Raw genomic sequence first — 20405 nt, forward strand, 5'->3', positions numbered from 1 at the left:
TCTCATCTCTGCCCCTTCTAGAACCAGTCCACTGACACCCCCACCCCCAACAAGGGGTCCTATACCCTGAACTATCTTCAGGGTATGAGTGAGGCATCCAGGCTTAGGATGCATCTGCACTAACCATCCCTGGAACTGACAGGAGGGAAAGATTGAGAGTAAGGATATGTTCAGGGACATAATCCTAGATTCTAAAGTGCTTCAGGTGACAGCCAGTATCCTGGAGCTGAGGGTTGCCTAGTAGTTCCCACTGGGCAGGAGTCCTTGAATTCAGGAGTCATTATCCCTGCCTACTCACAGTGAAAAATCCTGGTGAGTTAAATGGCCACTGTATGGTTCAAAGACACCCCTCCTACCTTCCCCTATTCACAGTGAAGCTCACAAGTCACTGTGCACATCCACCACACTCCAAATCTGCTTACAGCTCCTTAGCCAACTCTGGCCCAGTTCACTCTGGCTCTCCCCAGGAGGCTAACACAGCTCCCTTAGCAGGATGGTAGGTGCTTTAGGTCCTTTGTCCTACAGCATTCCTGCCAGGTTGGAAAGCACAGCCTTCTGCTCAGTGACAGGCCATGACTTGCTAATCAGAGATTATAAAGCAGAGGACTTTGAGACACCAGAAGGATCACTATGGCTGCTCCTACATCCTGTGTGAGTAACTGTATGTCTCCAGCTCCTCAGAAAGCAACCTTTTAGAAATCATGTCTTGTAGATATTGTTAAGGTCAAGATAACAATGAGGTTATCCTGGTTAGTAGGTGGGACATTATTCTGAGAGAAGAGGGGGCAGAGACATCAAGGGGGAAAGACTGCTTAAGGACAAGGCAGAGGTAAGCCAAGGGGTTGGACCAGGCAGAAAGGTGTCTCTCAGCTCCTCTAGAGGGAGTGTGGCCCTGTAGTTCCCCAACTTCAGCCCTCTAGCCTCCAAACTGTGGCTGTGTAGAGCCTCTTTTCCTTTCTCTCAAGCAGAGACTGGTATTTCCTCAAGGCCCACTAGGACATAAATGCCACAAACCACAGGAACTCTTTTGCTAAGGGATGGTGGGGCTGCAGGGTTGTTTGGTTGTTCTAAAAGATATGTGCCTTGTGATTGACCACCACTGTCCTCATGCCCTCAAGATCAACCCAGAGGTCACAGTGTCTTTTAGTGATGCCCCTGCTTAATTTTCCCACATTTGGCTTATGCTCAGTTTGGGTCCTAGGAATTTCTCATCCTGAGATGCCTCTTCCCAAGGCCTGTTCACCTCCTACCTGCCAAACTCAGTGAAGGCTTGCACAATTCCACCCCCCTGCAGCAGCTACACAGCCGCTGCCCTAAAGCCACCTCCTGTCCTAAGGATATGACTCTCTCAAGACAGGGCATAAGGAAAGCCAAAGGTGAATTTTGGAAAGAATGTCCCCATGACAGACTCTCTATGACTTTACCTGCCTTGCTGTTTTTCTGCCTCTTGAGCTTCTTGAATAGCAAGATGACAGTCACAGATTGGGAGACTTGGCACACAGTCCTTAGTACTAGCTGGCCATGAGACAACAGATATATTTGACAGGGATTTTGGAATGTCCGGGACTTGTCTTGGAATTAATAACAAGCTATGAACATAGCACACAAGGAGAAGGGCTTACAGAGAGCATAGTATAGGGAGGTACCACACAAGGGCTGGAGGGTATGGGTATAGGCAAGCCTCTGAAGACCCAGACCCATAAGGCATTCACCCTGTGACCCTGTCATGTTGTATATCTCAAGGTATTCCATCTGTGGACAGAAAACTCTGGTACTAGAAGCTGGACTAGGACATAACTGAGCCCCAGGAGCCTAAGTCCTCTTCCTAGGTGGCTGCTGTGATAGAAGAGGCCCTACTATCATTAGGGAGCAGCTAACACTGGAGTACAGCATAAGCCTTGGGGTCACAGTGATGGTTGGGGTACCTGCAGGGTAGGGAGCATATGGTCATCTTCTCACCAGTCATCCTGAGACATGAAAAAATCTGAGGATTTGGCTCACGTGCAGAATTCTCTCTGCCCACAGCTTGTCAGAGCTTGAGTTACAGATATCTGAGATTTGTCTGCAGTCTGAGCTTGGCTGTACCTATATGCACACAGCCCTAAGCTCTGCCCGCTTTACTCCATGTGGGCATATCAGTGATGTGTGTTGTGTGGAGCCATGCATCACACAGTGAGTGTGCTATGCTTGCTTTGCACTCAGCTAAAGGCTCCCTGACAGTCCAGCAGATGGCTGTGGCACAGGTGAATGGATGGACCTTGTTTGAAAGGTCAGGTGAGGTGGGGAAATGTACAGAAGGGATAGGACAGGACACAGACTGGGTAGATAGTTCAGGGTAGAGTCCTTGCCTAATGCTTCCATCTCTAACACCTCCCAGAAGAAAAATAAATGTAATTGATCCTATCTGGGAGGGAAATTTAGCATTAAATTTTTATTTATTTGAGACAGGTTGGTTATGTGCCATCTGCATGGTGTATCCTGTCTTCTCAGTGAAAAGTGAATCAAACCCTGGAGGTGCCTATGCTGGAACTTTGGGGCTGTGTGTGCTGTTTTCTTTCCATCTGTACCTGACCCCTTCTCAACATAAGATAGTCCCTTCTAAGGAAAAAGTATGTGTCATATGTGTGCGTGTTTCAAAATAATACCAACTGCTGTGGCAGTTCCTGTGGAGAGGCCCCAGTCCTCAGGACCCAGGCTCTGACCCATACCCCTGGGTTCTCATCCCACAGGTCATGTTGGCAGTCAACAGAGGACTCCCTGCCATGGCTCAGATTCCTAGGCCCTTAAATTTCCCTCCTTTGATGGGGTCTGACAATAGGAGAGCACTCACAGTACAGACAGCTATCCAGAGAGGGTCATGAGTCACCAGGTGGGAGCCCATAGCCCACTCTGACTTAGGACTGCCATCTTTGCTCTTCCCACCTCTGGAGACCAACTCAAGGTCTCAGGCTTTCCAGGCTAGACCACTGCATGTCCTAGAATGTAGGTGAACCTCCTGAGCTGCCTGCCAGGAGCTGATTGGCCTTAGACACAATAGCCCTGTAACCAGAGACACCTTCTCTACAGCTTTGCCAGTGCTGAATACCAGGATACCCTCAGCAGGATCACCCAGGTTGTCCAGCAGCATCAGAAGTCCTTGATCCCTGGACAGCCCCAGCTCAATGTGTGTAACCAGGCTGTCATGGTGAGTGGTCCGAGCATGCATGCTGGGGTTTGCCTGTGCTTGGCTACTGTTACCCAAGCCAGATGCTGGTCTCATCCAACTTTGAGGACACTTTGGCTCCCTGTACTTAAGGAGCTCACCAAAGTTAAAATCATGGTTGTGGGAGGAAAATGAACAACATCCCACTAATGCTGAGGATTGTTGGAGGGTGAGCAGCCTTGTTCAGGACTGGGCTGGGCACAGCCTCCTCTGAGAGTTCCACAGGGAATAGCTTCTTCACTGCATTCACAGACTAGTGTCTGTGTTGCTGGTTATTGCTAAATTACTTCTCAGGGGGAGATGTAAACATTTACCCCTCCTCCTAAAGACCCAGTAACAAACGGAGATACATTCCACTCTGGGGAACCAAAGACTGTATAGGCTTCCTTATAGGACAATAGATGAAGAGTTACAGGCAGGAACATGGAAGAGGAGGGGGGGTTACTTAAAGTAGCCATGCTGGAAGGACTGTACCCAGCAAGGATGACTCCACCATTGCTGTGTGTAAATAGGAGTCCCTCCTGTATATTCTAGCCCATCCCCAGGCCCCAAAGGCTGCCTGCAATTAGAGCAAAATTGCATGCAACTGAACAGAAGGAATGGCTGATTACTTAGATGAGAGTCCTATGCTTCTCCTGGTAGTCCTTAAGGAAAGTCAATAGTCAACAAACCAACCTGTCATGATCTTTTGCAAGCAAGCCCACTCAGGAGATAGTCCCGACCATACTAATGTTCTGACCTCCAAATGGCAGTGGTAGATCGGGGAGTTTCTTAGGACTACCAGGTTTCTAGGGCCTCAAGAACTTGGTTATCCTTACGATGGGGTATCGCTGTTCCCATCTAGTCTACAGCTGCTCAGTGGTGTTTTCCTAACAAGTTGTTGTGACACTGTTTAGAAGTTCTGATCAGGTTCATTTTCTACACCAGTCAGTAATTAATAGTCTGGAGGAAAACTCTGGAGTGCAACAAGCAGCAGAGAAATCTCAAGCACCACACAGAATCAGCAGTTGAAGAAAAGTGTTTATTGGGGGTGAGGAAATACACATATGTAGCAGACACACAGAAAACAAACTCTCTGTGAAACAGGAAAATCCAGTCTATTCCTAGGACTTGGGTTTTCCTCCTCTAATTTAGGGCTGGTCAGTTGAAGAAAGCTAGGATGTATGATTGGCCCAGAACTGATATGTGGCATGTTCTGAGCAGGCCTTGAACTGGTCGAGCCAGTCCATAAGCAGGGGCCTGCTGGTGGGAGACAGAAGTCTACAATGTGGGCTGGAGAGATGGCTCAGAGGTTAAGAACACTGGCTACTCTTCCAGAGGTCCTGAGTTCAATTCCCAGCAACCACATGGTGGCTCACAACCATCTATCTTCTGGCTTGCAAGCATATATGCAGACAGAACACTGTATACAAATAAAGACTACAAAGTTTTTGCCTTAAGCTGTCAGGCTTTTGTGACAAGTCAGGAAAGTGAGGGAAAAGATGGTCACCTTGGAAAGTCACCATCTATATCACCTAGCCATGGCCCCTCTCCTGTCTGTCTGTCTACCAAGGAGTCGCTCAATGGTTTGGCAGCCTCCTCTTCCTGGCTTCTCCCACTTGGAAGCTGCCCGAGATGTAGGCAGTTGGGTGATGTTCTCTCCTGAGGCTTCCCTTGCTGGACTTCACTTTCCTTGCTACTAGCTTTCCAGTTGGAATCCCACCCACCCCCTTTTCTGCAGAGCCAGAGCTGCTGCTTGAAGAAGGTCCTGGGGCTCCACATTCCTAGATTCTGGAAGGCATAGAGATAGCGGTATCTCTGCATCACAGCCAAGTGGGTAGGTGAGGCAAGAGGTCCACATCTTGTTGATTGTGCCCAGACAAGTCTGAATAACTGCAATTTTTTTCTTAAATTTCATTTTCTAGAATTGGGCACCCCCAGGCTGTGAAAAGTTAGGGAAGTGTTTGACACCTCCTGAGTCTGTCCCAGAGAAGTGTTCCTGGGCCCATTAGCCAAGACCAGAATCTCCAGCCAGCCCTGCAAGTGCCTAGAAGACTTTGGCCTTGGGATGACAGAGACCAGCTGCCCTCTGCCCACCTACCACTGGTTGGATGGCCTCTACAACCAGTAGCAAGGTTCCAAGACTGACATACTGGAGACCTAACCCTGAAATCCACTTTCTAGCAATGCAGCCCATCTTCCCAGCTGGCTATTGAAAAAGAAGCAGTTCATGGTCTTGACCATGACCTACTGCTCCAGCCCAGGGTCTGAAGGGGTGTCACTTTGCCTTCTCACTATCCCTGCATATATTTCAACCTTGGTGTTATAGACAAAGGTGAAGATTCCAGTGCTATGCCAAGGAGCCATCATCTACCCTGCCATCAATCCCTCATCCCCATGTCAACTCCCTTGAATTACCCTCCCTGTTTTCCCACTGACTACAAACAAAAGGTAAAGAAACAACATTGTACCAGGCAGTGGTGGCATATGCCTTTAATCCCAGTGCTTGGGAGGAAGAGGCAAGCAGATCTCTTCAAGTTCAATGCCATTCTGGTCTACAAGAGCTAATTCCAGGACAGCTAGGTCTATACAGAGAAACCCTGTCTCGAAAAAACAAACTAAAATAAATACATAAATGATACCACATTGTTCAGCCCAAGGGGAAACCTGTCACTGCCCCCATGGAAACCAGAAGATGACACCCTAAATTTCTAGCTCAGCACACTATGGAAGCACATCTGCTGTACCTGCCACCTGTCATGTGCAGGCTCTGAGATATAATCTCCAAAACCCCTTCCCTGAAGGCTCATGGGAATTGTCCATCATGAACAAGTTTTCACATCTGTGCAATGATCGTAATGCCAAAGCTGAACTGTAAAGGTTGGAAAATGATAATGAAGAGAAATTGAGAGATCAAGAATAAAGGAACAGGAAGCGTATTAGCTCTTTTATACTGGCTTTTTTTTTTTTTTTTTTTTTTGTGAGACAAGGTTTCCCCATGTAGACCACGCTGGCCTCAGACCCAGAAATCCACCTGCCTCTGCCTCCTACGTGCTGGGATTAAAGGCATGTGCCACCAAGTCCACATATCCTGGTTTTTAAAATAGAGATGATTGATACATTACATGGCCCACGTACCTTTTGCATGAACTTCCCCTGGGGAGATATAAACATCTATATGCCTCAGACAAAATACCAATGACAGACCAAAGTAACTATTGCAGTCCAGTGAGTTCATTGCCTACAGGAGCATGGATGACCCCAAAGCAGCTCCATCACCCTAACTGAAAAGTCTCAACCCAGAATGGGTGACAGCTTCCCTATAGATGCATAGATGGAGCCATCCTTCAGTTAACCTTCCACCCGAAATAGATACATAGATACATAGATACATAGATATTCTAGTACCTCCAAAGGCCACTGTAGATAGAGTTACAGCAGGTGGGGAGTGAGGGAAGGAATGGTTGGAATCTATTAGACCCTCCTCACACCCTCTCCTTGAGGGAACATAGGTCCAATCTGGAGGATTTCTTTTGAGTAATTATAACCGCACTTAATATGCTAATGGCCATAGGACAGACAGTCTTCCACATCACTACCTGTAGGCCCAGGTACTGTGCTGGGCAAGTAGATCCCACTCCTCTGTCCCTGGCCCTCCCCAAAACGAAGAGGGTACACCTTGTTGCAGATGCATAGGAGGGTCTGTGGCCTCAAGGTAGGCACCCCCTACCCCAACGTGCTACCCTGCTTTTCCCCTCCATTTTAGGTTATATGCAATGTACTTGTACCTCTGAACTGAAACTATCCGCCAGTTCCCTTCCTGGCTAATTCCGGGAAAGCAGGGTTGAATCTCAGTCCTCGCACTGCACGTTCGGAGAGCAGAACACAGCAGAGCAAAGAACGTAAGGCGAAACCACGCCAAGGGATTGCGGCAATACCCACACCGGCCCCTCCAGGTCCAGAAGGCTGGCCCTGGGAGAAGCGGGACTGAAAAGGCGTGCGGGAGCGAGAACTCCAAAAGGATATCAAGGCATGTATCCTTTTCCTACCCAGGAATAACCCCAGACTTTCAATTTAAGGTCATTTTAATTTCGAGCAAATGAGCTACTTCCTGCCAAAGCCTCCGCGCAACCCACTCAACCAGAGGCCCCGCCCCCTCCCGACCGCCCCTCGTGCTGGACCACTCCCTAAGGACGCCCCGCCCCCATGAGCCCCGCCCACCAGGACGCCCCACCCTTGTTCCCGGACTGGTATGACCCCAGCCTGCTGACACCCCTCCCCTCTTTCTCGTGCACGCGGCTATGGCGGAATCTGAGTTGCAGCTGGTGGCGCAGCGCATCCGCACTTTCCCCGACTTCCCCATCCCCGGCGTGCTGTTTAGGTGAGATCACGAGACCACAAGGCGTTGGCGCCCTGTTCTCGGCACCCGGCGCAGGCGCATGGGCCGTCTCAGGGATCTTGTGGGGTCTCCGCCCCACTTTTCCCGGCCACCAGCCTCTCCTTGTTCCCAGGGATATCTCGCCTCTCCTGAAGGACCCCGTCTCCTTCCGAGCTTCCATCCGCCTCCTGGCCAGTCACCTTAAATCCACGCATGGCGGCAAGATCGACTACATCGCAGGTGAGTGGCCACGCCAGGCCGTGCTGGTCCTCCACTGTCCAGGCTCCCCTCCCTGGTCACCCTCAGTCTATCCCACACCCACCCCTTCTTTCTTCAACCCCTGACCCTCTTTTAGTACCCTGATTCTCTCTGCCTTGGTCCCTCGTTGACCCTGGATGAGTACTATGTCTCCCACCCCTGCTAGGTCTCTGACCTCCGCTCTCAGTGCCTGTTCTGGAGATGAACTCTGCTCTGTCCTTGTTCAGAGCCAGCCATTCTCTTAGGTGCGAGGTTGGACAGCAGGACTGTAAGCATACATGTACTTTGAGAACTTTGCTGAAGGCCCTGGAACCTCCTTGCTAGGGGTAGCTCCTAAGATGAATTAGATGCTAAAAAATGCTGTTATCGCTTGGCGGGGGAGGGGCATGCCTGGGCAGGCCTAGAGCCTGGTAACCTCAGGGACTGTTTGTCTCTCAGGACTACAAGAGAGTAAAACTCTCCTCCTGGACAGTCTTGTGCTAAACACCTCTCACCAGGCCCCATGCTGGGGCTTCAGAAACATCCTAGGGTCGCTAAATATCCACCAGGGAAGTCAGACATGTCCCAGAGGGTGAGAACCCCAGAGAATTCGGTAGCGCTGACAAGTACTCAGGGGCCACAATTACTGATGCCCACGTCACTTCCTACTGGTTCCCCTGACCATACTCCAGGAATTAGGGCATGCTTCCTGCCTGCTACAGTAGTAGCTCAGCCTCCCCGGAGGTGACCCCAGTCATGTACCCCGTACTTTAATGTATAGTGCTCCTGGGCCGATGTTGTATTTGAGAGGTGGCAAAAGCAAGCCATGGGTGTCCCTGAGATAGATAGATAGATAGATAGATAGATAGATAGATAGATAGATAGATAGATAGATAGATAGATAGATACAAGGCTAAGAAGCTGCCCAGTAGTCATCAGCCTTCTAGCTATAGCTAGCAAGACCTACTATTCCTGGCCAATGCTATTCTGTCAATCCTTAGCCTCTTGGAAATCCAACACCTCAACTCCAACACTGCCCCTCTCTTACCCTAACAGGCCTAGACTCCAGGGGCTTCTTGTTTGGCCCCTCTCTAGCTCAGGAGCTGGGCCTGGGCTGTGTGCTCATCCGGAAGCGCGGGAAGCTGCCAGGCCCTACAGTGTCAGCCTCCTATGCTCTGGAATATGGCAAGGTAAGCGGGCAGTGAGTAGCTATCTAGGAATAAATGTGGGAGCTCAGAGAGGTTGAGTCATCAGCCCAGGTTTATACCAGGAAACACAGAAAGGCTAGGGGTGGTGGTCATTTGTTAGCTACTAGACTCATACTCTACTTCCTGTCTGCAGGCTGAGCTGGAAATCCAGAAAGATGCCTTAGAACCTGGGCAGAAAGTGGTTGTTGTAGATGATCTCCTGGCCACTGGAGGTAAGAGCCACTCTGTGGCATAAAGGTCTCAAAGGAACAAGCCCTATCCAGGGTGCTGACTAAGCAAGAGCCTTACTACCTTATCTTTCCTTGTCTCTTCACCCCAGGAACCATGCGCGCTGCCTGTGAGCTGCTGGGCCGGCTACAGGCTGAGGTGGTGGAGTGTGTGAGCCTGGTGGAGCTGACCTCCCTTAAGGGTAGAGAGAAGCTAGGATCTGTTCCATTCTTCTCTCTCCTGCAATATGAGTGACTAAGGGACTGGAATGGTTGCTGTACCCCTGCCCCCAGCATCTGTGACTCAGCCCTACCACCTAAGTGACCTTTGTGAGCCACCAGCTGTACTTTCTGTAATCAGTGACTGTTCACTCATTTCATTGGTCAGCTGATCACCATGCCTGTGGACCACCTGGGTCCTTGCATTTTCTCTATGTGCGGAGTCCGGAGCAGAGCAGAGCTGCTGGTTATGACAGCAAAATCAATAAACAGATTGGTACATACGGTGCTTCCTGTTGTCTTGTTGCATGGATCATATTCCATAGCTGCCCCAGGGTTCCCCTGTGCAAGAAATGCCCCCCAGAGTCAATCCCACACACTGCTCCTGGCCGTAGGGTCTTACAGAACCGGAATCAATTTAAGCAAAAGGCTTTTATCAGTAGCCTCCAGAGTGAAATGATGGGGACAGGGGCTTAGTGTCACCTTGCAGACCTCTTCAAAACAGGTGGAAACCAGTAGGCTCAGCTCTGTATAAGTTCTCTGGGTCATTCCTTTAGAACCAAAAATGGTGAGTAGTCCAAGGGCATATATAGTCCAATCACTACCTTATTCCTATTTTGTTGAGCATCAATACCAGGTTGTTTGTAAGGACGCTGAGCCACACCCCCATCAAGATTGTTCACATTTAGATTTTACTAGCCTGGTCTTGCTAACCATAGAAGAAAATATTACAAAACAGCAGGGCATCATTTACAAGTATTTTATAGTGACTCATTCATTTAATTTCCATATTACTTTTATTTAAATCTTATGTGACTTTATTAAAAGCCAAGATTAACAGTCACATTCAAGGCCATAGGTACAGAAGGTTAAATAAAAATTTTGATCTTACAACCTATAAAGTTATTTACATTATATACAGAAGGCCCAATTTTGCTCTGCCATTTAGAACTCTGAAAGCTGGCCAGAAGTCCAAATTCTCTGTGTGGGTCAAAAGGTTCTAAGCTAAGCAGCTTCCATGAGCATGGAGAACAGGCTAGGCTGGCCTAGGGCTCCCAACATGAGTAGTCTGTGGGATGGACATCTAACATACTCTGCTTTCCAAGTCTACCTCCCCAACACCCACACAAGTGCTGGGTCTGGGGCACCCCAAAACCTTAGAAACCAATTTAGCACCAACCCTTTATGGGCACAATTGCTGCCCATACTGGTGGTAAGCCTTGGGCCTGTGACACTGAGCGGGATGCTCAAGTGCATTGTACTCATAAATGGGACAGACCATCAGGTGAATAACTGAGTCACAGCCCTTCGGTGTGGAGCTGGTGGGCCAGCCTTGCAGTGAGGCCAGCTAAGTCAGCAGCTTTGTCCAGCTTGATGTAGGTATCAGTACGAATGTGATGCAGGCTGAGCCAGTCTGGTAGCAACTCAGATAGGAGCAACACGTGCTTCTCCATCTCCCCTGTGGAAGTGCAGCGTGGGTTTAAGCACAGTGCCTGGATGACTTGCTTAGCTCACTTACCCAGCCTGGTGCCTTACATCCCTCAAGGCTTAACCTGTGTGCAGTGGACCCAAGCAAAGGCCTGGGCACTGCTCTCAAACACCAGAGGAATGAGCAGCAAGGGCAAGACACTGCAAGACACACATACTCCAAGCCTGGTGAGCAGGCCTGACAGCAGAGATGAGGCCCTAAGTGGCAGAATTGGGATTCCTACAAGTCCATGGCAAGCAAACTGTCCCTGGTCAGAAATAGACCCAGCTCCTTGCCAAGGACACATTGAGCATGACCATGTCCACCCTCACCACTATCCTTTTTTTTTTAATCTATTATATGTGTGCAGTGTTCTGCCTCCATGAATGCTATACACCTGCAGACCACAAGAGGGCACCAGATCTCATTACAGATGGCTGTGAGCCACCATGTGATTGCTGAGAATTGAACTCAGGACCTCTGCCAGTGCTCTTAACCTCTGAAGCCACCTCTCCAGCCCCCCTCACCATTTTCTTGCTTTGTACAAACCTGGGCTCAGGGCAGCTCGGCTACTGTCCACCATCCTTGCACAGACCACCTCCATAGTGAGTGCTGGCTTGCGCTCAGACACAAAGACACCACGCAACACACGGGCCAGTTCTGGCAAGCGCTCTAACCGCTGCAGCCGAAGCTCCTGTTCTGGACACCGTGTCATCTGTGCCAGCTGCTTTTGGACTTCCTTGGCCCTTATCTGTATGGAGTGGGTCAACAGCAAATGGTTACCAAGGCCCCCTCTTGTTACCAAGGCCCTCTACCCATTAACCAGGACTTACCCGCTCCAGCAAGGCTTGGGATACACCCTTCAGGGCACTGGGAGAGGCAGCTGGTGGGGTGGCTGGTGGGGTGGCTGGGAGTGCTGGACTAGAGGACCCAGAGCTACTAGACTCAGCTGAGCGCAGGACCAGGTTACTCAAGGCCTTCTCCATCTGCAGTGTAGGGGAGATGTCTCAAATGGTAACTAACTGCCCAACCCTGTGAGGGGAAGCCCTTTGCCCTGCATGGGTCCCACCCAGAAATCCCTCTCTTTCCAGGCCAAGTCCCCTAGTCTGGGAGGCCCAGCAGATAAACACAGCCAGCTGAGCTGGTACAGTGAGTTGTGAGTGAGAAGGTTTAGGGCACATCTTACTTCTGTGTCCTTAGCTGATAAAGTCATCAGATAAACCACCCAGAGGCACTCAGCTGTTACCTCCACCCACTGGGGTCAGGCTGCCCATACTCCCTAAGAAAGGGATGAAATTAAATTAAATGAAATGAAATTAAAGGCTACAAAGCCTCACCTTGGGTGACATGAAGCTGCGGGCTCGGGCCAACACCTCCTGGGCAGTGGTGAGCTTCTCCGTGACAGGGGGCTGGGGCAATTCAGCTGGTTCAATATCAGGCACCTCGTCCACATTGAAGCGTGGGTGCCAGCGTGTCAGCTGGTCTTCAGGCACGGTCATGGGGGGGTTCAAAGAAGCAAGGAAAGCCTGGAGGAAAGGAGTGTTGGACTACTCAATTCATTTCCAGCTGGAAAACCCTGGGCAAACTTAGCCTTTCTGTGCCTGGGTACACAGCTAGGTATACAGAGGCATGTTCCTAGCATATAGGCATTGTTGACAATGACATGAGAGCCTCCTCAGGGTCTCAAGGTAATCCTGAGGTTCCCAGCTTTTGGGGTCCAGGCAGCTCTGCCCCAGCTCCAGCCTGTAGTGTATAAGGTATCAGTAGTGGAATTGACCCTCCTCGAATTTTAAGATATCCATAGCAAGGGATTAATTAAAAGAACCTTTGTATTTGCAGTCAGTACAGTCACTCAAAGGGGAGAAGGCACTTAAGGTCTTACAGCAGGAATTGAACTGCTCAATGGCCTCCACAAACTCCAGCACTCACCTTGTGATGCTCCTTGACTCGATCCACCAGGTTCTGTCGGAAAACCTGCCTACGCTGCAAGAGGCACGTGGCTGTGAGCTGGGTGGCACCACCAGCCTCTGAAAGAGGAAAGCAAGGTGAGCCTGGGCCTGTCTAGCTGCTCACCTTACGCTCCCCCGCAAGTCCAAGGTGAGTGAGCACACCCACAGCCTCGCCAGACTCACCCTGGCCCAGCAAGGGTTCTATGGTGAGTTGGTAATCAGATCTCCTGATGCTGTCCTTGAAAGTGGGGACATTGCATTCCTGGCGGAAGCAATACGATGTGGGGTACACGGTTTTGATCTGGCCCACATTGCGCTCTTCAAAGCGTCTACAGAAGAAAGAGGGCTAGGTCAGAAGGAACACGCAGGCTGGCATGAGACTTCAAGGGCCACTAAACCCACTCTCCCACAACACTCACTTGCGCATCATGTCCTGGACACCTTGTTTGACTTTAGCAAAGGTCACAGTCTCAGATCGATTGTGAAGCATGCTCACGATGGTGTCCATGCTACGGAACATCTCGGCCAGCACTTGATACTTGTAGGGCAGGACAAGGCCAGGGGGACCCGGCTGGGCCAGGGCATGGAAGCGCTGGTAGGCAGGGACTTTCTCGACACTGTCAACGGGAAGCAGTCTCATTAGACCATCAAGCCACACAATGTGACCACCACCAGGTAGAGGAGCCCTTCACAAGCAGAGCCTTGTCCTTGCAGATCTACTGCTTCCTGGGAGGACCACCAGAAAGGAACACAAAGCCGCCCGCTCCATATACCAGCTCTGCCTCACCTGCCTGCTCAGCACCCTCAGCTCAGAGAGACACAGACAGGCCCAGCATCCGCAGCTACCCATAGTACCAAGAACAAGCCAAAGGCAGAAGCCACCGTGTCCTTTCCAGTTGGGGGCCAAGGGCACAGTGCTGGTGAAGAGTAGACTAGTGGATATATGTCTAGGCAATCTGGCTCCCAGCCCCATGGTCACACTAATTGTCTCCCGGAAGTCATGGCCACCTATCCACTCAGGCCCTACAGTGCCTCCCAACAGCCTGTCCTTCCCTGGACCTTGTGGTCCACTAGGACTCACCATGGCTGCTCTGTGGGCACTGTGGCATCTGAGGTACAAGACTCCACAGCATTCTCCTGGACTCTGACCTTCAGGGCCCGAGCCTGGGCTCCCAACTCACGTGCTCGCCTCAGGCAGGACTGGAGCTCCGAGATAGAGTCCTTTGAGGGGACCTAGGGACACAGATGCTGTTAGTTCTACCAGTTATTCATGACCCGGCCCACAGCCCACCCTCGGTCCAGCCTCCTTACCTTGTGCCGCTGCTGAGCTGTGGCAGGAAGGACTGGACCTTCTGAAACAGTGGTGCTCTTTATTTTCTTGACAGGGGATGGGCTTACTGGGGAGCCAGGGTCAGCTGGAGAGCTGGGATCAGCTGGGGAACTGGAGCAGGAGTCCTGGTAATGAAGAAGCCACAGATTAACACACTGGGGTGGAGAGGGGGGGTACCCGCTCTGCAGGAAGAGCACTGGCCTGCAGAGCCAGAACCAGGCTGTCAGTTCACTAGACCCTAGGCTCCAGGGGGTGTCTGCCGATGCCACAGTTAAGATCCACCTGGTCTGTTGGGCCTCCTCCTCCTTGAAGCAGCTCCCAGGCCTGACTCTCTTATGTTTTCGCTCCATTTCAGGTGCTCCAGCACAATTTTTTGCGGAACAGCCACCCCCAACCCTTGCCTGCTGCATCCTCCCAGCAAACCCTGGTCCCCTCTGTAGGACCGCTGCTGGTTCCCCTGGGGAGAGAGACAGCAGTACCCAGCCTGCCCCAGACTCTACTCTCCCTCAGTCTTTGCGCCCAGTTCCCTGCCTCAGCGCCCGATGGCCAGGGATTCCTCTCCTAACCAGGGGTCCTCTGGGGTCTCAAGTGCGTCTCACCAGTCCAGGAAGTCGCAGCCTCCGGCGAGCGGGCGGCGCGGGCTGGTCGCTCCTGGGTTCGGTGGAGGGACGGGCGCGCTTGCGGCTGCTGCTCCGGGTGAACTGAGGGGTCACAAGCCCACTGGGGCTCGGGGTGAGACAGGCCGACTTAGCCCGTGGAGCAGCAAGGCCCGGACGACGGCGCGCATAGAAATCGGTAACACGACTTTGCGCCATGGCGCCAAAAAGCTAGTTCCCGCGGATTTCGCGCGATTTTCGCGGTTTCAGCCTTGCCCCGCCCAGGCTGTACCATCACGTGCAGCTCTTGGAGGGGGAAATGTGCATACTCCAGAGCATGCGCGCCAGTATGCACCAAGATGCGCATGCGTCACGCCGGGCCACCTCCCTGCCGCTTTCGGTTTGAGTGACCGCGAATGGGAGCGGCCAGGGGTGGGTGGACAGGGATGGGTTGGACTCCTGACCACTGGCGCGCTGACGTGTGGCATAGCACGTGCGCTGTCCGTCATTTACGCGCACTAGCTAGGCTGTGTGGCGCGTACCGGTCTCAAATCCACGTCGAGCGCCGCACGAAGTGGAGCGGCTACTAGCCAATGGCTCCTGGCCCGGCAAAGAGGCAATCGGATGAAAGACGCTTTTGCTCTTGTTCACATTTGCAGAATAATCGCCTGGTCTCGCACGCCAGCAAAGTAGCTGGATCTGAGTCACAAGCACCTGCTGAATATCTGGTCCCATACGCTCAACGCAGCCGAACGGGCTCCAAAAGCATCTCGAGGCTTTTTTGCTACATCCGGGCTATGGAGTGCAGAGGTCGGTTCTGGGAGGGGCTCCAGGGCAGGAAGCGGCCTAGAGGCTGGGAAATCAGGAAGGCCACGCAGAAGGACTGATATCACCCGATATCCTCAGTCACTGCCACCCAACGCTCCAAACACTCCTGGGGGGAATGGCCATGTACATAGTACTATCATTTTGGGCAAAGGTGACGCCCAAGGAGGAGGGAGGACATAAGGGGAGGAGGACACAACGCGGAAGCAGGACCTGGGAGACCTGGATAGCTGTAAGGACAAGCTACACCGAAGGAGAGTTCCGAGGAGGTGGGAGCTTGTACAGTTCAGAGCATCAATCTAAAATGTATCTGTGGCTGTGGGGTGAAGGACGAGGATTTAGAAGTGGTGAGTTTCCAGACTTAGTGCTCGCACCGCTTGGGTATGTTATGCCCTAGAGCCTCACAGCCAGCGTCCCTTCTGGATGCTTCGAGCAGCCTTAGTAACCATTACACATTTGTAAGGCCACCCCTAGAAAGTAGGCCTTTGGATGACACAGCATTGGAGCCCCTCAGGAAATCTTGATTTGCCTCAGTGACAGAACAAAGCCAGCTGCCTCCTGGTCACAGCTGATTAGATAAGTGATGCATGGCTGAGCCAATCAGATGTTTTTCCTAGGCCTAGAGCATGCTCTGGGGCAGGAACTACCTACCACCCTGTGTGCTGGTGGCCTCTCTTAAGGTAAGGTAAGAAAGCAAGGAAACAAGTGTAACTCCAGAGGAATCCAGCCGCACAGCAACTCGGGTGTTTTGAAATAGATCCCCTTTGTTTTTTGGTTTTGTTTTTGTTTGCAATGATGAGGAATGGAACCCATTACACATACAAGGCAATGGCACTGTACCATCAGAACTGTGTTTGCCTAACTGTGATGGTTAATCTTCTTCATCAGCTTGCCGGGGATTTAGAGTCACCATGCCTCTGGGCATGGGCATGTCCATGAGGGATTTCCTTCCTTCCTTCCTTCCTTTTGAGACAGGGTTTCTCTGTATAACAGCCCTAGAACTTGCTCTGTAGACCAAACTCACAGAGATCTGCCTGCTACACACTCCTGCCATGCCCTCCCCCAAACTGGGAGGCAAAACAACTCCTTAAGTTACTTTTATTAGGTATTTTGTCAAGGCCTCTTCCAATTCATAGTTAAAACATGGTCACAAAAATCAAAGTAGCCTGGCGGTGGTGGCACTGGTGTTCAATCCCAGGCAGAGGCAGGCAGATCTCTGTGAGTTCAAGGCCAGCCTGGTCTACAAGGCGAGTTCCAGAACATCAGGGCTATTACACAGAGAAACTGTCTCAAAAAAACAAAACAAAACAAAACAAAAAAAAAACAGTCCACATGAAGCTTGATTAAAGCCACTTGCGGAGGGAGAGTTTGTTTTTTAGCCCATGGTTTGATGGTACAGCTCATCATGGCAGGGAAAGCATAGCAGCAGGAACAAGAGGCAGCTGGGCACAGTGAAGCACAGTCAAGAGAGAGAAATGCTGATGCTCAGCTTTCTTCCTTTCATGTAGTCCATACAATGGTACCACCCACACGCAGGATGGGTCTTCCCTCCTCAGTTAAACCATTTGGGAAACATCGACAGAGACACACCCAAAGGCGTGTATCCACGGTGATCCTAAATCCTGTTACATTGCTTTAGTTTTGTATTTTGTTGTAACAATAGAAAAAATAACGGTCATCACCACTTTCACCATCATCATTTAAGACCATCATTTTCTCACCACCTGAGGATTAGAGTTGCCATAGGTCCTCAGTACTGATGATAGCCACATTCTGACCTTGCCTGACTTCCCTAGAAGCCACTCTGATTCCATGAGACTTGCTCCCTGCCAAGCTACAACCTCAGTACAGGTACAGAATGAATGGTTGCAGGCTCTGCCCTGCTGTTGCATCATGGTGTCGTCTGCAAGAAACAATGACAAGGAAGCGTGGCTGCGCAGCACTTCATCGGCTTCAAGTTCATTTAATGAAAGAGAATGGCTTCTGCCCAGGTTTGCTGGACAGACAGCCCTGCTTCCTGTTACTGGAATGGCTTCTGTGTCTCACTCACACTACTTCTCTAGGTCAAACGACACGCAGGTGAAGAAGCTGAGACTCCAGGCATGCGTACAGCTGCTGAGCCAGCGAGCTGGACCGTCACTCCCCCTACCTCCAGCTCTCCATCTCCTGCTCCCTTTCACACTCCCAGACACGAAACTGTAACTGATGCTGGAACAACATGAAATCCCTCGGGCCTGCTGAGGGTCTGTGAGTCACCTGCAGCCACGGAGGAGCTTTTTGTGTCTTGGCTTTCAACTCGAGGTTTGTGGCCAAATATAGAGAGGCAGCTTTCACCTTCAATGAAGGCATTTGGGTCTCAGCCAGGATTGATCTGTGCTTGGCTGCCTGTCTACCAGACAACCTTGGAATCCGATATGGATGGGCTAGGGCAGGATTCCTGGAGAAGATGCTACCGCTTGCCACAGGTTGAGTGACACTGGCAGTTTCTCTCTCCAAGGTGGGGAGCTGAGAGCCTCATTTTATCTCAGTGATGACAAAGGTCCTCACACTTGGTTCAGAAAGCATCAGATGGGGAGAGGCTAACTCTGCCTTTAGCCCTCTTAGCTCCTTTCCTGTTGCTGTGATCAAATACCCTGACAAAAGCAACTTCAGAGAGAATTGATTCAGCTCACAACTTCAGATTGCAGTCTGTCATGACAAGGAAGTCACAACAGTGGGGAGCCTGGGAAGGAGCTGGTCACATTACCTCCATAGTCAAGTGCTGAGAGCAAAGAACTAATGCATGCTAATGCTTACCTTGCTTCCTCTATTTCTACAGCCCAGGATTCCTGCCGAGGGAATGATGTTGCCCATAGTGGGCGGGTCTTCCAATTACTTAACGTAATCAAGATTGTTCTTCATAGGCATGCCTAGTGGCCTGCCTCTCAGGTGGTTCTGCATTCTGTCAAGTTGACAAGTAACCACTGCGTTCCTTGTGTGGGCATCTAACATTGCTCTGTTCAATAGAAATGCAGTATGAGCTGTGTGGTTCCAAGTTTTCTACTAATACATTACAAAAAGTAGTAAGAATCAGGTAGCAATAATTTTACCAAAGTTTTGTCTGTTTTTGTATGGGTCTTTTGCCTGCTTGTATGTCTGTGTACCACTTTCGTGCATTTGGGTGCAGGAAATCAAAACTGGGCCCCTGAAAGAGTAACCAGCACTCCTAACCACTGAGCCATCTCTCTAGCACCAGGTTGCAATACTTGTAATAGCCTGGTGGTGGTGGTACACACCTTTAGTCCCAGCAAAGACAGATGGATCTCTGAGTTCCAGGCCAGCCTGGAGTACAGAGTGCTTTCTAGACAGAGAGAAACCCCTTGAAGCCTCCCCCAAAAAAGCAATATGTATAATAATTAAATTGTATCAGTTATGCCCCAACTGTCTCTCAAAATAAATAATTTATTGTTTTGTTTGTTTGAGACATGGTCTCTCTTCATAACCCTGGCTGTCCTGGAACTCACACAGATTGAGCTGCCTGTGTAGACCAGGCTGACCTTGAACTCATACAGATTGAGCTGCCTTTGCCTCCGTCTCCAGAATGCTGGGATTAAAGGTGTACACCACCACTCCCAGCCTCTATATTTTCAAGAGAGGGTCTCACTATGTAGCCTTCGCTGTTCTGGAACTCAATTGTAGTCCAGACTGGCCTCAAATTCACAAGAGATCTGCCTAGCTCTGCCATCCAAGTGCTAAGGTTAAAGGCTTTCCATACCATACCTGAATAATAGATTTTTTTTTTGGTTTTTACGAGACAGGGTTTCTCTGTATTGTTTTGGAGGCTGTTGGTCCAGCCTAGCGAATAATAGATTTTTTAATGAGACATTTGACATTTTCTTTCATGATTGACCACCAAAATCATCTTGAGTATCATCACCATCACTACCATTACCACACTCACCATCAGCACCACTACCATCACCACTGCCATTATCATCCTGGTTGGGTTTATGGCTCCATCTCTATTGGTTGAATAGCCTTAGATAGAATGCTGAACCTCTCAGCATTCAATCCCTCTCTTGTACCTCCTATTTCAAATGGAGCTGCAAAGCTTGATGGAAGTAGGGTTTAATGAGAAACCTAGCCTAGACTCTGTCAGCAGGAAATGACATATGGGTCATAGACAGCAACCCTCCCTGACCACAGCTGAGCTGTAAAAGTCCCATGGGCACAGAATCCCCACTAACTGCACAGTCAGCTAATAGGACCAACTATGACACAAGGCCCTGAAAGCACAGTCCAGTCAATTAGGTGGAGGGTCACACAGTTATGGACTTGGTGCCGCAATTGGATCTCAGGGCTCTGGGTGCAAGTGCCCTTCTTTAGAACAGCTGGTCAGCTGGGCTAAGGTACCCACTGCCTCTTATCTGCCTACTACCCCCAGTGCCCACTGAGGGACACATACTTAGCCACTCTTTCATGGCGAAGGGTCTTTGAATTATTTATGAGAACTCAAGAGAAAATGCCTAGAACTATCTGAATAACTCAATAAAGCCCTGGCAGTGCCTCCAACATTCTCCCAAACTACAGAGTTTCTAAGAGGAAGCCAGGGCCTGATCATGGTGAGACAAACAGGCTCATCCCAAGGTCCCTTCCCCTGCACCCTTCCCAGCAGGCATTTCTGGGCTACCGATGCTTTGCTGCTCCTCTGCCCAAGCCTCCATTGTCGCTGGAGGAAGAGCAGAAGCTCTCGGAGGCCTAGAAGACCTCACAGAGCGCCTCCCTAGAGTACCACTTTGAGTGCCCCTGCAAGCCTAATTGGCCAACTC

The 20405-nt window shown here is 50.5% G+C and overlaps 3 protein-coding genes and 1 long non-coding RNA gene across 8 annotated transcripts in view; 3 read left to right on the plus strand and 1 right to left on the minus strand.

The window, feature by feature from the left end:
- Galns (galactosamine (N-acetyl)-6-sulfatase) overlaps positions 1 to 7384 on the plus strand; it is a 33217-nt gene extending 25833 nt beyond the window's left edge. For 3 of the 5 annotated variants that reach the window (XM_040735402.1, XM_040735412.1, XM_040735431.1), the window contains 2 exons: positions 3067 to 3184; positions 5107 to 6120. In XM_040735402.1, the coding sequence (XP_040591336.1) occupies positions 3067 to 3184; positions 5107 to 5193 (205 nt within the window). In that variant the 3' untranslated portion in view covers positions 5194 to 6120. Of the gene's footprint in view, positions 1 to 3066; positions 3185 to 4922; positions 5019 to 5106; positions 6121 to 6947 lie in introns of those variants that run through there. The other 2 variants (XM_040735405.1, XM_040735421.1) reach the window with 2 other exon arrangements.
- A 17-nt stretch (positions 7385 to 7401) lies between these two features.
- Aprt (adenine phosphoribosyltransferase) lies at positions 7402 to 9713 on the plus strand. The gene is made up of 5 exons (XM_021229013.2): positions 7402 to 7562; positions 7693 to 7799; positions 8853 to 8986; positions 9138 to 9216; positions 9324 to 9713. Exons 1-5 carry the CDS (start codon positions 7483 to 7485, stop codon positions 9464 to 9466), a joined length of 543 nt encoding a protein of 180 aa, XP_021084672.1. The 5' UTR covers positions 7402 to 7482; the 3' UTR covers positions 9467 to 9713.
- A 494-nt stretch (positions 9714 to 10207) lies between these two features.
- On the minus strand, positions 10208 to 15185 carry Cdt1 (chromatin licensing and DNA replication factor 1). Its single transcript, XM_005073132.4, has 10 exons — positions 14776 to 15185; positions 14158 to 14301; positions 13928 to 14079; positions 13266 to 13463; positions 13030 to 13175; positions 12827 to 12924; positions 12235 to 12423; positions 11731 to 11883; positions 11447 to 11648; positions 10208 to 10888 (listed from the first exon to the last, which is right to left on the minus strand). The coding sequence occupies exons 1-10, from the start codon at positions 14989 to 14991 to the stop codon at positions 10728 to 10730; spliced, it is 1659 nt and encodes a 552-aa protein (XP_005073189.1). The 5' UTR covers positions 14992 to 15185; the 3' UTR covers positions 10208 to 10727.
- Positions 15186 to 15198: 13 nt separating this feature from the next.
- Positions 15199 to 19058, plus strand: LOC121135988. The gene is made up of 2 exons (XR_005873104.1): positions 15199 to 15582; positions 17661 to 19058. It is a non-coding gene; the product is annotated as an uncharacterized LOC121135988 (long non-coding RNA).
- Positions 19059 to 20405: the final 1347 nt, after the last annotated feature.

This window comes from Mesocricetus auratus, unplaced genomic scaffold (assembly GCF_017639785.1).
Source record: "Mesocricetus auratus isolate SY011 unplaced genomic scaffold, BCM_Maur_2.0 Super-Scaffold_6723, whole genome shotgun sequence".
NCBI classification, from domain to species: domain Eukaryota; kingdom Metazoa; phylum Chordata; class Mammalia; order Rodentia; family Cricetidae; genus Mesocricetus; species Mesocricetus auratus.

What these genes read in the sequence shown, in the direction of transcription:
- Aprt (XM_021229013.2), top strand. Translation starts at nt 7,483, where the DNA reads ATGGCGGAATCTGAGTTGCAGCTGGTGGCGCAGCGCATCCGCACTTTC. An exon ending in CAAGATCGACTACATCGCAG is followed by an intron (nt 7,800 to 8,852) that starts GTGAGTGGCCAC and finishes TTACCCTAACAG; the next exon opens with GCCTAGACTCCAGGGGCTTC. An exon ending in ATGCTCTGGAATATGGCAAG is followed by an intron (nt 8,987 to 9,137) that starts GTAAGCGGGCAG and finishes TCCTGTCTGCAG; the next exon opens with GCTGAGCTGGAAATCCAGAA.
- Cdt1 (XM_005073132.4), bottom strand. Translation starts at nt 14,991, where the DNA reads ATGGCGCAAAGTCGTGTTACCGATTTCTATGCGCGCCGTCGTCCGGGC. An exon ending in GAGTCAAGGAGCATCACAAG is followed by an intron (nt 12,424 to 12,826) that starts GTGAGTGCTGGA and finishes CCTTTCCTCCAG; the next exon opens with GCTTTCCTTGCTTCTTTGAA. An exon ending in GCAGCTTCATGTCACCCAAG is followed by an intron (nt 11,884 to 12,234) that starts GTGAGGCTTTGT and finishes CCTACACTGCAG; the next exon opens with ATGGAGAAGGCCTTGAGTAA.